Source organism: Pygocentrus nattereri, chromosome 23, assembly GCF_015220715.1.
Source record: "Pygocentrus nattereri isolate fPygNat1 chromosome 23, fPygNat1.pri, whole genome shotgun sequence".
NCBI classification, from domain to species: domain Eukaryota; kingdom Metazoa; phylum Chordata; class Actinopteri; order Characiformes; family Serrasalmidae; genus Pygocentrus; species Pygocentrus nattereri.
In genome coordinates, this window is record NC_051233.1 from 10,885,840 (window position 1) to 10,898,773 (window position 12,934).

At 40.9% G+C, this 12,934-nt stretch overlaps 1 protein-coding gene across 1 annotated transcript in view; it reads left to right on the plus strand.

Annotated features, from left to right (window-relative positions):
• Positions 1-8,528, plus strand: part of LOC108413265 (E3 ubiquitin-protein ligase RNF43) — a 163,031-nt gene extending 154,503 nt beyond the window's left edge. The window contains exons 5-9 of the mRNA XM_017685700.2: positions 83-184; positions 905-1,069; positions 1,235-1,337; positions 2,050-3,600; positions 4,325-8,528. Coding sequence (XP_017541189.1) covers positions 83-184; positions 905-1,069; positions 1,235-1,337; positions 2,050-3,600; positions 4,325-4,350 — 1,947 coding nt within the window. The 3' untranslated portion in view covers positions 4,351-8,528. The remainder of the gene's footprint in view (positions 1-82; positions 185-904; positions 1,070-1,234; positions 1,338-2,049; positions 3,601-4,324) is intronic.
• Positions 8,529-12,934: the final 4,406 nt, after the last annotated feature.

The following is a 12,934-nucleotide window of genomic DNA, read 5'->3' on the forward strand; positions in this document are numbered from 1 at the left end:
GTAAGCACACGTAAATGAACATATTTTTACACAGACTCATTTTCTATTTGCCTGCATTGCTTTGACATTTCTCTCTCCCTAGCCTCACTATGATGTGGGGATCATGCTGACCGTTGTGGTGGCCGTGCTGGTCTTCATCATGTTCTTCGCCTTTCGCTCTCGCTGCAGGTCCAACAGAACCTGGGTAAGAAACCACACTGTAGCTTTCGCTTTTTTCATAAGCACACGCACTGATTTACTACACATACATCAAATGTCTATGGTAGTGTAAATACTCTGCCTCATATATATATAATTAATGTTAAGCTGCTAGTGTAGATTAACGCAGTTTATGGTCAATATTAAGATGCTAGTCTAGATTACCAAAGTTTATGATGTTTTTGGTTGGTGGACTATTCTCAGTCCAGCAGTGACTGTAATTGTAGAACTACAAAGTGCACCTATATAGTAAGTGGAGCTGATAAAATGGTCAAGGAGCATAGAAACAAGGAGGTGGTCATAATGTTATGCCTGATTGGTGTATACACATATATATAAATACATATATACGATATGTTGTGATTTGGGAGCCTCTGGGCCATCATCCGCCACAATACCATTGCAAATGGCGGCCACTCCCCCTCACAGTCAGACAGTGTCTGAAAGCACATAAGGAGGTCTGTTTGAGATTAGAGTTGAACAGTGTGGCACAGATAATGACAAATGTGGAATGATTTAGCCATGCAGTTTGCACAGTGCTAATTGGTAACCCATAAGCTTCCATTATTATAAGCCTAATTGCTCTGGTGCTAAACGAAAAAAGAAAACTTAGAAAACCAGGGAAAGACGCTTTGAAGCTAGTAGGGCACCACAGTTAAAGTCTTTGTCACGGTATCTCTGGAAATAGTTGTGTCATCTTTCCCAGGACTCAGTGCATCAGCAGACCATGCGGGCCATCAGTAGGCTAGAGACACGGACATACAGCTCTCAGGGCTGCTCTCAGCGCTCCCGTGGGGGTCGGGGCTCCAACAGTAGCTCCAACTCCACCCCCGTATGTGCCATCTGCCTTGAGGACTTCCTGGATGGACAGGTAAGGATTGTTGGATCGATGTCCAGACAGCAGAAGGTTTAAAGAGTTCTTCCCTCAGACATATTAGTAGGGAATAAAAATTTGTTAGTATCATTACACTTAATTATTTTATTCATTTAAAGTCATGGACTGGTTTAGTGATGCTCTTTTTGCATTTCGGCGAAGGACCTGAGGATCATCTCATGTGCACATGAGTTCCACAAAGAGTGTGTCGACCCCTGGCTGCTGCAGCATCGGACCTGCCCGCTCTGCATGTACAACATTATGGGTAAACAGCAAACACATGGACAAGCGAATGCATCCAGCTTGAGCCTAAACACAGCTTCACTGATTCATAAAACTTCAGCATAACCAACTTAAAGTAGTTGGTTTCATTTACATTTATTATCGAAAAACCTGAAAACCACATCAGGTTCGTAAACTTCTAATGACTGTCACTGTGTTACATAATGGAACTGTAGATCTTTAAGTCCATCCTTTATTTATCCTTCATATTTATTTCCAGTCAAAACAGCCATTAAGTATAAGTTATTTGCTTTTCAGGAGATATTTATGTGGAGAATCAAGAGCAAGAGAAAACTGGAGTTCCAGAAACAATTTAAAGATACAGAAAATGTGACCCCTAACATGCAAGCAAAAATTGTCAGACCACCAAAAGATATTTCAAACTTTGAAGGTGTGGAAGAACATCCCTGCAGACATCTTCTAAAAACTGAAAGCACGGCTCACAAACAGAAGAGAAGCTGTGTGGACACAGCATTGTTTTCTATTAAATATGTTTTCTGCCTTTTTTCTGACAGAAAAATGCAAAACATACTACTATGTACTTAATGACTGTTTTGACTGGAAATTAAAGAAATGAGTCGTGGTCTCTGACTTTTGCACAGTGCTGTATGTTGTCAGATCAAACTTGCACATTAAGGTGAATCTCTCTTATCACTCTGTTCCTTTTTCCTAACGACATTCTCTGGCTCTAACAGGTACAGAGCTGCCCACTCGTCAGCCTCAGCGAGGCCGTCTGCAGTCGCCTCCAGAGCACAGCCAGGCCTTCCTGCACCACCACCCGCACCACTACCCAGCACCCCACTCTTACACCCAGCACCCCATTCCGTTCTCCCTACGGTCCCCCTACCCACGTGGCCCATCTGGGCCCTACCCCCAGCTTGGCCACTACAGTGGCTCTCCGCCCCTCCACCCTCGCAGCCTGCGCTGTCTGACAAGCAGGCCTCTGGGCGCTAGCTGCAGTTATCACCTTGCTCCAGACGGCCACCGTGGTCGTCCTCACAGGACATCTGGAGCCCACAGCTGCCGCGGCATTGGACACCACTGCTCCGCCCCCCGCCGCACCTGTCATCACTGCCCTTCCCCTGGCCGTGCACCTGGCAACCGGCCGCATAACCCCACTAACCACCACCATCACCACCATGGTGGCCATGGGGTTGGTGGCTCACAGAGTCGCCAGGACGACGGCAGCTGCTCGGGTGCAAGCTACCGCACGGAGCGCAGTGGCTACTTCCCTGACGGGCCGGCCAGTGACTCCAGCTCAGGCCCGTGCCATGGCTCATCCAGCGACTCTGTGCTCAACTGCACCGATGTCAGCCTGCAGGGCGTTTATGGCAGCCGCTCCACCTTCCGCAGCTCGCTCAGCAGCGAGTATGACCCCTTCATCTACTATGGCCGGGACAGCTTAGATGGCCCAATAGCTGCTGCCAGGCCACGCTCGCTGGATTCCGGGGTCAACCAGACAGGAAGTGGAGGAGGGTTCAGCCTTGAGGAACCTCAGCAGAAGGCTGTGTTCAGCCATGTGCACTACCACAGACACAGACACCACTATTACGACGAGGCTGAGCCGGGACAAGGGCCAGGCCGGGGCTCTGATGAGGAGCAGGGTAGCGCAGGAGTGGCAGCAGGTGGCTCAGGTAGCGCTCCCACAGGTAAGGACTCACCGGGCAGCCAGGACTTGAGTTCTTACCCTTGCCACTGCCCCAAACCGGACACTTCAGATAAGCTGAGCCCTGGCGGTATGGAGGATCGGGACTTAGGATCTTCCTCCTCAGGACCCTCTGTGCTTGTCTCCAGCTCTGCCTTCCCCCCTCCTGCCTCAGCCTGCTGCCACCAGGGCCCAGGAAGGCCACACCGCCGGAAGACCATCAGCCGCAGCCTGGAGGCTTCTGCGGGACCCTTCCCAGCTGTGCACTTCCATCAGAACGTGGACCTTCAGGACGACTGTAGCATCCATATCCACTATGGACAGGGCGCAGGGGGCTACTGCTGCCCCCCGCCACCGGACTTGGGCGCTGCACTGCTGCCTGTGCCTCTCATCCTGGACTCAGGTGGGCTGGGTGACTGGCCCTGCTGCGGCGGGGCGCATAGGGTGTGGCAGAAGCGGGTCCAGCAGGCCCGCTCCGAGCCCCAACTGCTGGGCCCTAGCACTCCTCTGGACAGACCCCTGTGCAGGGCCCATCACAGCCCTGGGCATGAGCTGCCCACGGACATCTGTCTCTACTGCCAAACTGTTCGCAATAATCAGGGTGAGCACATCTGGATTTGAACATGCTTGTACAATATGCCTGTTGCATGTACTCACTGTCTACTTTGCAAGAGGAATTACACCAGTTTTTCAAAATTCCTGTATAACGTAAGAAAACAGAGATGAAAACAAAGTCATTCGGAGTGGTTTGATGTGAGATGATGCATTCTAGAGAAAATGACCTATTTCATGCAGTGGTGGTGGTTCCCTTTTATTTAGTATCCAAAATTACCAGTGAGCCTACTTGCGCCTTCAGAGGTTTTATTTGTAATGTTGATAATTGTAAAAATAATATTTTGCTTACATGTACCGCTGCACCCTGCATGTACTTGAAAATATGTTTTAGGCCAAGGGTAAATCACAGAATTATCATAAAGCAATGTCTCAGGCAGCTTATTTTTAGGCATTTCATGTATTAACTTTCTGTGAGGTAGCTTTTTGTGCCATTAACATTTTGGACATCTGGTTTCTATCACAACTGTTGTAAAAAAAAATCTTACGTAGAAAGTTTCTCTAGAGTGGTTTGTTTCAATTTAAACCACTCAGAATGATTTTGTTTACATCTTAATCATTGATCTGTGCAAAAACTGTGAAAAATTCACATTGTGCCTTATTCAGGTCACATATTTGCAACCAAGGCTAACATACCTTGCTCTTCCATTTAATTTTAATGTATTTATAACTGCATTCCATTTTATCTAAAACATTTATGTTCCTTTCTGCAGGATCAGAGGAAGAGTCTGGTGTTTGAGAACTCTCTCCATCCCCAAAACCTCACGCTGCTACACAAGAGCCGAAATGGACAAAACTTATCGGCCTCTCTCTCTCCTTCTTTCTTCTTTTCACTCACTTGTTCACAGTCTTCTGAATAATTCCACATCACCAGTCAAGCTTCATTTCCCAGCGTCCCTCATTTCTCAATGTCTTTTAAAGTCTGTAACTAAAGGGCTGACAGTTGTTTGGATTTGAGGAATCGGTGGAATCCATCTGGTCCAGCGTTCCTGACCTCAAACTCATTTCCGGCAGTTAGAATTGTTGGTTAAAGTGAAATTCCATCAGTTTCTCAAGATTTCTGCTTAATTACGTCAATGCAATGTCATTCAGGGTGGTTTGATTTTTCAATTTTTTCGTTGCAGTAAAACTTATTAATGTAAATTTCTTTACAGTGGTGTTATTAGGAACTACATGTAGCAACGTCTTAATGTTTTATTTACTGTCTAAAACATCTAGATTTTTATATGTGGTGGTAAATCTGAAAAAAGGGCTTTTTGGATGACTTTTTTGGCCATACAAGGCCCTGCATGTACCCCTCCACTATGAATTTGAACATTGAACATTGATGAACATTGTACATCACAATCCAAAACCTTCTCAAAACTATTAAAAAGCAATATTTGAGGCATCAGGCAGAGCATTTCTTGTGATAGCTTTCTGTGAGGAGCTTTTCGAGGCATTAAACACATCAACCGTCTGGTTCCTTTCACCACTGTGATTGGTTTCCAACTCGCATTTCACATCATTTAATTAAGCAGAAATGTTGAAACATTGCTGGAACTTTCCTTTAAAAGGTACTATCCGGGTACTGTTCTGGGTGTCATTTGAACATTGGGTCCAGTGAATACTTGCCACTACAGGTTCTGAATTGTCGACAGGTTCTTTTCTATACTACTTCAGGTTTAACATGAGTCATTCAATGAAGTGAGATATGTTGATGTTGGAAATTCACAAAAGGGTAACGTGATTTGTTTTGTAATTTAATGTTTTCTTTCCCTCATTGAAACCATTCAGAAACTTAATTCAAAGAAACGAGTCCAAGAATTCCTCAGTTACCTCAATGCCTCACCACAAACTCTGACATATCCATAGCTGAGTATTACCCTGCTGAGATAGCAGTCTTTACAAATCTCCTTTCAGGGAGGTCAATAACATTGAGATTCGTGCTTTACAAGCCACCGTAGCTTTCTGTTCTGGTCTTGACAGTATTTGATGTAGGTGATAAAGTGAAGAAAAAAAAACAAAAAGAATACCTTTGTTCATTACTGGTAAGCCAACACTCTGTACCACCATATGACTTCATATCCTGTGGGCTGCTAGGACCTTGAAGCCGAATTAAAACCAGCAACTCTTGTGTCATGGAAGGCGCTCAGAAATCCACATCCCTGTTACTCTTGCGATCTTATCTGTGCACCTGCATGGTCGTAGCAGCCATGAAGTCATCTTAATCGATGATGTAATGCGCTGGGTTCAGTGCCTGCCTCTCTGTATAGCTCTCTCTTTCTCTCTCTCCAGCCTACCTCAGATAACCAATCAGAAAAGTCCTGTTTGCGAGATGGTACTTTCAAACAAATTCTTGCCTGGCACCCTTCTCTGCGTACTTCTGATTAAGTGGTAAACCAGAAGAGAGACAGGGCACTTTACATTAATCTGTCCTCAAAAAAAAAAAAAGAAAAAAAAAGGATTTGCTGACTGTCCAGAGGTCATTAAGGTTTAAGGTCTTGTGTTCGTTAATTCGAGAAAGGCAGCTGTCATTTGTTTCATTTTTTTTTATTTTGTTTGTTGTTTTGTTGTCGAAACTAAGCAAACTGACTGAAAATGGTGTAGCGTTAGCAGTTAGCAGAGGTGCAAGGATTAAAGAAGCTACTTTCCGCTTTGGTCATTTTTTCCGTATCGGCTGTACAGTGCTTGCGTTGCTCGGGCTGAGGAAGGATTACACTGCCCCTTGGTGCCTTCTTTCACCTCTGACCTTTACCTTGCATGTGATGCCTGCAAGTATCCATAAGGATGTGGTCATTTCAGAAACAGTTGCCAGCTTACAAGCTCACCAAAGGTGCCTCTTGCCCAGATTTCTCACTACCTGATGTTTGTTTTCATTACTTCCTCCTTTGTTGCTTATTTTGAAATTATGGTAAAAGCAATGTCAACTGAACCTTAAAAAAGAGAAAAAAAAACATATATTGGTATATTGAATGGTCTGAGAATTACTGAAATAAGTGCATTCTTGAATGGCTCGAGAAGTACTAATGTAAGTACATTCTTGAATGATCCAAGAAGTACTGAAATCAGTGCATTTTTGAATGGTCCAAGAAGTAATCAGTGCATTCTTGAATGATCCAAGAAGTAATCAGTGCATTCTTGAATGATCCAAGAAGTAATCAGTGCATTCTTGAATGACCCATTAAGTACTGAAATCAGTGTATTCTTGAACGATCCAAGAAGTACTGAAATCAGGGCATTCTTGAAAGGTCCAAGAAGTACTGGAAGTACTGATGTAAGTACATTCTTGAATGATCCAAGAAGTAATCAGTGCATTCTTGAATGACCCATTAAGTACTGAAATCAGTGTGTTCTTGAATGATCCAAGAAGTACTGAAATCAGGGCATTCTTGAATGACCCAACAAGTATTGAAATCAATGCCTGAATGATCCAAGAAGTACTGAAATCAGTTCTTTCTTGAATGGCCCATATAAGACCTGAAATCAGGGCATTCTTGAATGGCCCAAGAAGAACTGAAACGAGTGCATTCTTGAAGGGCTGAAGAAATACTGAAAGGAGTTCTTTCTTTAATGACCTGAGAAATACTGAAATCAATCCCTGAATGGCCCAGGAAGTATGAAATCAGACCATTCTTGGTCATTTTGGTCTCACCCATACAGAATATAATGTATTAAAATTACAATAAATTCTATTTAGATTTTGGATTATATTGATAGCAGCTACCCCCTTCCACATGGATAGATAACCAGTAGATGTTGTCTGTTGTCTTTAGTCTTAAACAGGAAGAGCTACTAAAGCAGTTCTTAAATCAATCTAAAAAGCAATAATGAAACACTGGAAAATTGCCACTAAACTTATACTTTTGTAGCTTTCATATACAGTGTTTATTGAAGATTATGCAAAGTTGTTCTCATCATTTAAAAGTTTAAATATGTCTAATGATTCTAATTTTCAGATTCAGAGTTTCCTTAGTGCCTAAGGTTTCCCATGAAAGTTTTTTCACGTGTCTCTTTTCAGTAAGCGCAGATGTTTTGGCCTTAATGCTACTGCAGCTGCCCCCTTTGTCTTGCTGGCTTTGTAATCACCGCCATATTTTTGGACACCTTTGTACAAATTCAAGAGTGGCTTTATCGAAAACCATATGAAATTCAGTGCAGATGTTACCGTATTATTATTCATCCTTGCAAAATATTGTGCTTGGCAAAAATGTGGAATGTTGAAACTGAACTAATCCTACAGACTAAACCACTATTACTTTAATCCTACATTTCAACTGGCAGTGCTAGAAGAGTAACTCTGTTAAACCAAAGTCTTTTTAAAGTAATGGAAAGCGAAATGATTAAACGGTTGAGTCATGTGATGGATATCTAACATGGATCAAACGTAGAATAGATTGATTGTCATTTGCAATCATGGACAATAAATAAGTGCTCTTAACTTGGATTACCATAAATTTGCCTTTCAGGACACTTGCTTTGCACTTCTTTGTTGCCTTTAATCTCATGCAATGTCTCAGCCTATAATGCTATTTCATCGCAGGTTTTGTCTTAAAATAACTCGATCAGCACTTTGGCTTTGTAAAAATTACAAAAAATGATTTAGGAGAGGAACTCGAAGCAAAACAAGCTAAGCATTATGTAGCTACCGGTACCAGAAAACATCATGGAAATCTATGAAATGTCACTGAACATTAAGGGTGATTTTGTTTCCTTTTTTGGTCCTTTGTTTTTTTCATTGTTTATTTGCTTTTCTTGATGGCAAATGAGCTGAAACTGCCTTTTAATAGAGCAAATTCCCTCCAGAGACCGAAGGGATATGCCAGTATATTTTCGATATTTTGTGTAAAAAAAAAAAGAAAAAAAAAAAGAAAAAAACTTTAATGAGATAAAGTGTTGTATTTTATATAGACATTTTTATATATAATAAAAAACATTTCAATATGGTAATGTCACTAATATATTTATTTACTAATATATTTATCCATTTTTTTTGTCCAGGTTTGAGAAAATAAAAAAAAATGTTTTTTTTTTCCCTGTTTTGGAATTTTATATTTCTGAAACTTACAACTGCCATCATAGATGTATCAGCCTGGCATCATTCCAATTATATACAAATAAATTATTTTTAAATAAAAAGATTGAATATTTGCTGTTATTGACTTGTGTTTGTCGGTACTTTTGCAGATGCACTTTGTATTGGGGTTGTACTTTCAGCCTGATTGGCAGCCTTGATATCCTGACCATGAACATATGAGAGAAAGTAAACCTTTAATTGAAGCAAATTTAGTCTAAGAAAAGAAAAACGATTTTTAAAACTACTAAAGCACATCACATTTTTTGCAATACCTGTTATTAATTCTTTGTTCAACATCCCTTTCAGCAGCGAGTCTTCTCCTGCAATGCTTGATGAGATTGGAGAAAATGGAACGAGGAATCTAAGATCGCTCCTCATAATATAGAATCTCTCAAAATCCTCCTGGGTGCTGGGTTCTTTTTATTTTTCTCCTCTTCAGCTCACCTCACAGGTTTTCAATGGGGTTTAGAACAGCAGACTTGGATGGCTGTGTCAAAAACGTGGCTGTGTGGTTAATGATTCTTACATGGATTTTCACATATGTTTTGGATCATTGTCCTGCTGGACGATCCAGCTCAGTGTTAGCTTTGATAAGACAGCTAGATTTTCATTGTACTTCACAGAGTTCATAATGCTCTGTTTCTCTGAGGTTCCCAGGACATTGGAGGTAAAGAAGCTCAAAACATCACAGATCCTCAACGTAAGGGATTAGGTCCTTTTTTCTGTATGACCATCCTTCTTTTTATGGCAAATCAGCCCAAGTGTTTACTACCAAAAAGTTACATTTTCTGACCATAGAATCAAAATCAGAATCAGTAGAACCCAATTCTATTCAAAGTTCTTGTAATGTCTAGTGAACTCCAGGTACTTACTCTTGTGGTTATATGAAACAAAAAACTTTATCATTATACACCTATCAAATATTTTGGTGGCATGAAGGTGGCATCTACAACCCCAATTCCAATGAAATTGGGACGTTGTGTAAAACATAAATAAAAACAGAATACGATGATTTGCAAATCCTTTTCAACCCATATTCAATGAATACACTACAAAGACAAGATATTTAATGTTCAACGGGTAAACTTTATTTTTTTTTTTGCAAATATTCACTTATTTTGAATTTGATGCCTGCAACACATTCCAAAGAATTTGGGACAGGGACATGTTTACCACTGTGTTACATCGCCTTTCCTTTTAACAACACGCAATAAGCGTTTGGGAACTGAGGACACTAATTGTTGAAGCTTTGTATGCGGAATTCTTTCCCATTCTTGCTTGATGTACAACTTAAGTTGCTGAACAGTCCGGGGTCTCTGTTGTCGTATTTTGTGCTTCGTAATGTGCCACACATTTTCAATGGGAGAGGGGTCTGGACTGCAGGCAGGCCAGTCTAGTACCTGCACTCTTTTACTACGAAGCCACGCTGTTGTAACACGTGCAGGATGTGGCTTGGCGTTCTCTTGCTGAAATAAGCAGGGATGTCCCTGAAAAAGTTGTTGCTTGGACAGTCCTTTTCCTCTTTGGCCCGGAGGACACGACGTCCATGATTTCCAAAAATAATTTGAAATGTGGGCTCGTCAGACCACAGGACACTTTTCCACTTTGCGTCAGTTCATCTCAGATGAGCTCGGGCCCAGAGAAGCCGGCGGCGTTTCTGGGTGTTGTTGATATTTGGCTTTCACTTTGCATGGCAGAGTTTTAACTTGCACTTGTAGATGGAGCGACGAACTGTGTTCACTGACAATGGTTTTCTGAAGTGTTCCTGAGCCCATGTGGTAATATCCGTTACAGAATGATGTCAGTTGTTAATGCAGTGCCGCCTGAGGGATCGAAGGTCACAGGCATGCAATGTTGGTTTTCTGCCTTGCCGCTTACTTGCAGAGATTCCTCCAGATTCTCTGAATCTTTTGATGATATTATGGACTGTAGATAATGAAATCCTAAATTCCTTGCAGTTGCACGTTGAGAAACATTGTTCTTAAACTGTTGGACTATTTGCTCACGCAGTTGTTCACAAAGTGGTGAACCTCACCCCATCCTTGCTTGTGAACGACTGAGCCTTTCAGGGATGCTCCCTTTATACCCAATCATGACCCATTCCAATTAACCTGTTCACCTGAGGAATGTTCCAAACAGGTGTTTTTGAGCAATCCTCAACTTTCCCAGTCTTTTGTTGCCCCTGTCCCAACTTCTTTGGAATGTGTTGCAGGCATCAAATTCAAAATTAGTGAATATTTGCAAAAAACAGTAAAGTTTATCTGTTTGAACATTAAATATCTTGTCTTTGTAGTGTATTCAACTGAATATAGGTTGAAAACGATTGGCAAATCATTGTATTCTGTTTTGATTTATGTTTTACACAACATCCCAACTACATTGGAATTGGGGTTGTAATTGCAGTGACCACAAGAGACAAGTATCTTCTGAAAATCTCATATTAACATAACATTATAATATAATGTAATATAAAATTAACACCTCCTTTAGGGAGGTTCACTACAGTTCAGGTTTTTAAAACTTCTTAATCATTTTGCAGTGGATAAGGACATTTTTATGTATATATCTATAATTTAAATAGCCATTAATTGAAATATTATGGTCAACACACTTTTGTCTCATTTAATTTGTGTAATCCTTCTTAGGTTGATGAATAACTAATCAAATTTGGCCTCTGTGGTACCTCCTATGTATTTTCCAGTGAAAAGGAATCATGGATTTGTGGGTTAAGAGTTCTTGCACACTCAGGTGGTCTTAAAAAGTGGAAAATAAATGGGAACATGCTTCAGTTACAGTATGTATGTAAACATCAACCTTTACCACTAACTGTTCTCATGGAAAGGGCAATACTTAACATCTCCAACTTTGACTCTCTTCTTACTTGAATTATGAGTTGTCTTGACATTTTGTTAACATTTAGAATCTGCTTAATATCCAATATTTGCATTCATTGTGCAGTAACTCTGCTAAACTTCTAAAATGCAATGTGAGAAGGGGTTTAATAACACTGCCGTTGCTGTTGTTCCCAATGGATTAGTCATTACCTGTTTAATAAAGGAGCTGCCAGACCTCTGGACGCCCTGCCAAACCCCTTTGTTTACATCTGACTTTGCAAAACAGCATATCTCCCAAACTGACCTGCCCAAGTAAATAAGGACCAGTGCCAACTGGACAACATTCAGCATTTCTCTTATGCTGATACTTGCTCCCTGACCTTCAACAAACACTATATGCCTGTATCAATAAAAGAAAATAATAAAGTTCTGGTGATTCACCATTAAAAACCTCTTGCACTCAAAACACATGTTTTTTTTATAGTGAACTCCTCTTGGCTTTTTATGGCTATATAGATTGGTGTTTGTTTTAAGTGTGTTAAGCACAGAGTTGACCCCTTTTCCACTGAAAACATAGGCTTTCATTGCACTTCCGGGATTTATGGGGTGCTACGTAGCAGTCTTGTACGTCACAAATGAGATTAAACCTATCATGGTCCAATATACTATAATAAGATAAAACGAGGACTACAAGTTGACTGTAAACTTACAGAGTGAAAATGTAGCTAACAATGTTTGAGATGTAATCAATACTTAGCTAAAATAAATAAATGAAATGATGGTGGTATTTAGTGTCAAATTTATATAAATATCTATGTAACAAACTGTCAAATATAGTGCATAGAGCTGGTGTATTGTCAGGTAGCAGCCCACTGCTTTATAAACCACTTGTTAACAGGTTAATGTTCGCATTGCAAGCAGGTGAATAGCTTTACAAAACAGGTTAGATCTCAGTTCAATGAGGCTTCACTGAGTCAACCTTTAAAGATAAAGACTCAAACCTGAGGCAAGAAGTCATTTTTGTGTGTTGAGCCATTAGCTATGCTAATCTTGTGGTAGCATCACAGGCTAGCGTAACCTTAGTGAAGAGATAAACAGTTTCATACAGCACCACACAGGTTCGATATCTGCAATTTTAAAGGATAAAGACTCAAAACAGAGCGAGAGAAGTCAAGTGATGCGTGTTGGAGTAACAAAAATACAGAATCTAAGCTGTTCTGTGGTGTGTTGAGCTAACTAGCCTGCTTAGCTAGCACTGACATAGCTAACATCATAATTGGCTCTACTTTAGCTTCCTTCAACATTTACTATCAGGTGTTCAGTTTATGGTTTAACATTTAATGTGTGATAATTTGAGGATTTCACTAGTTTATTTTCTGATTATTCAGGGCGGGAGCTTGTTTGTTTCTGGTGAGCTCCATCTCATACTCAAC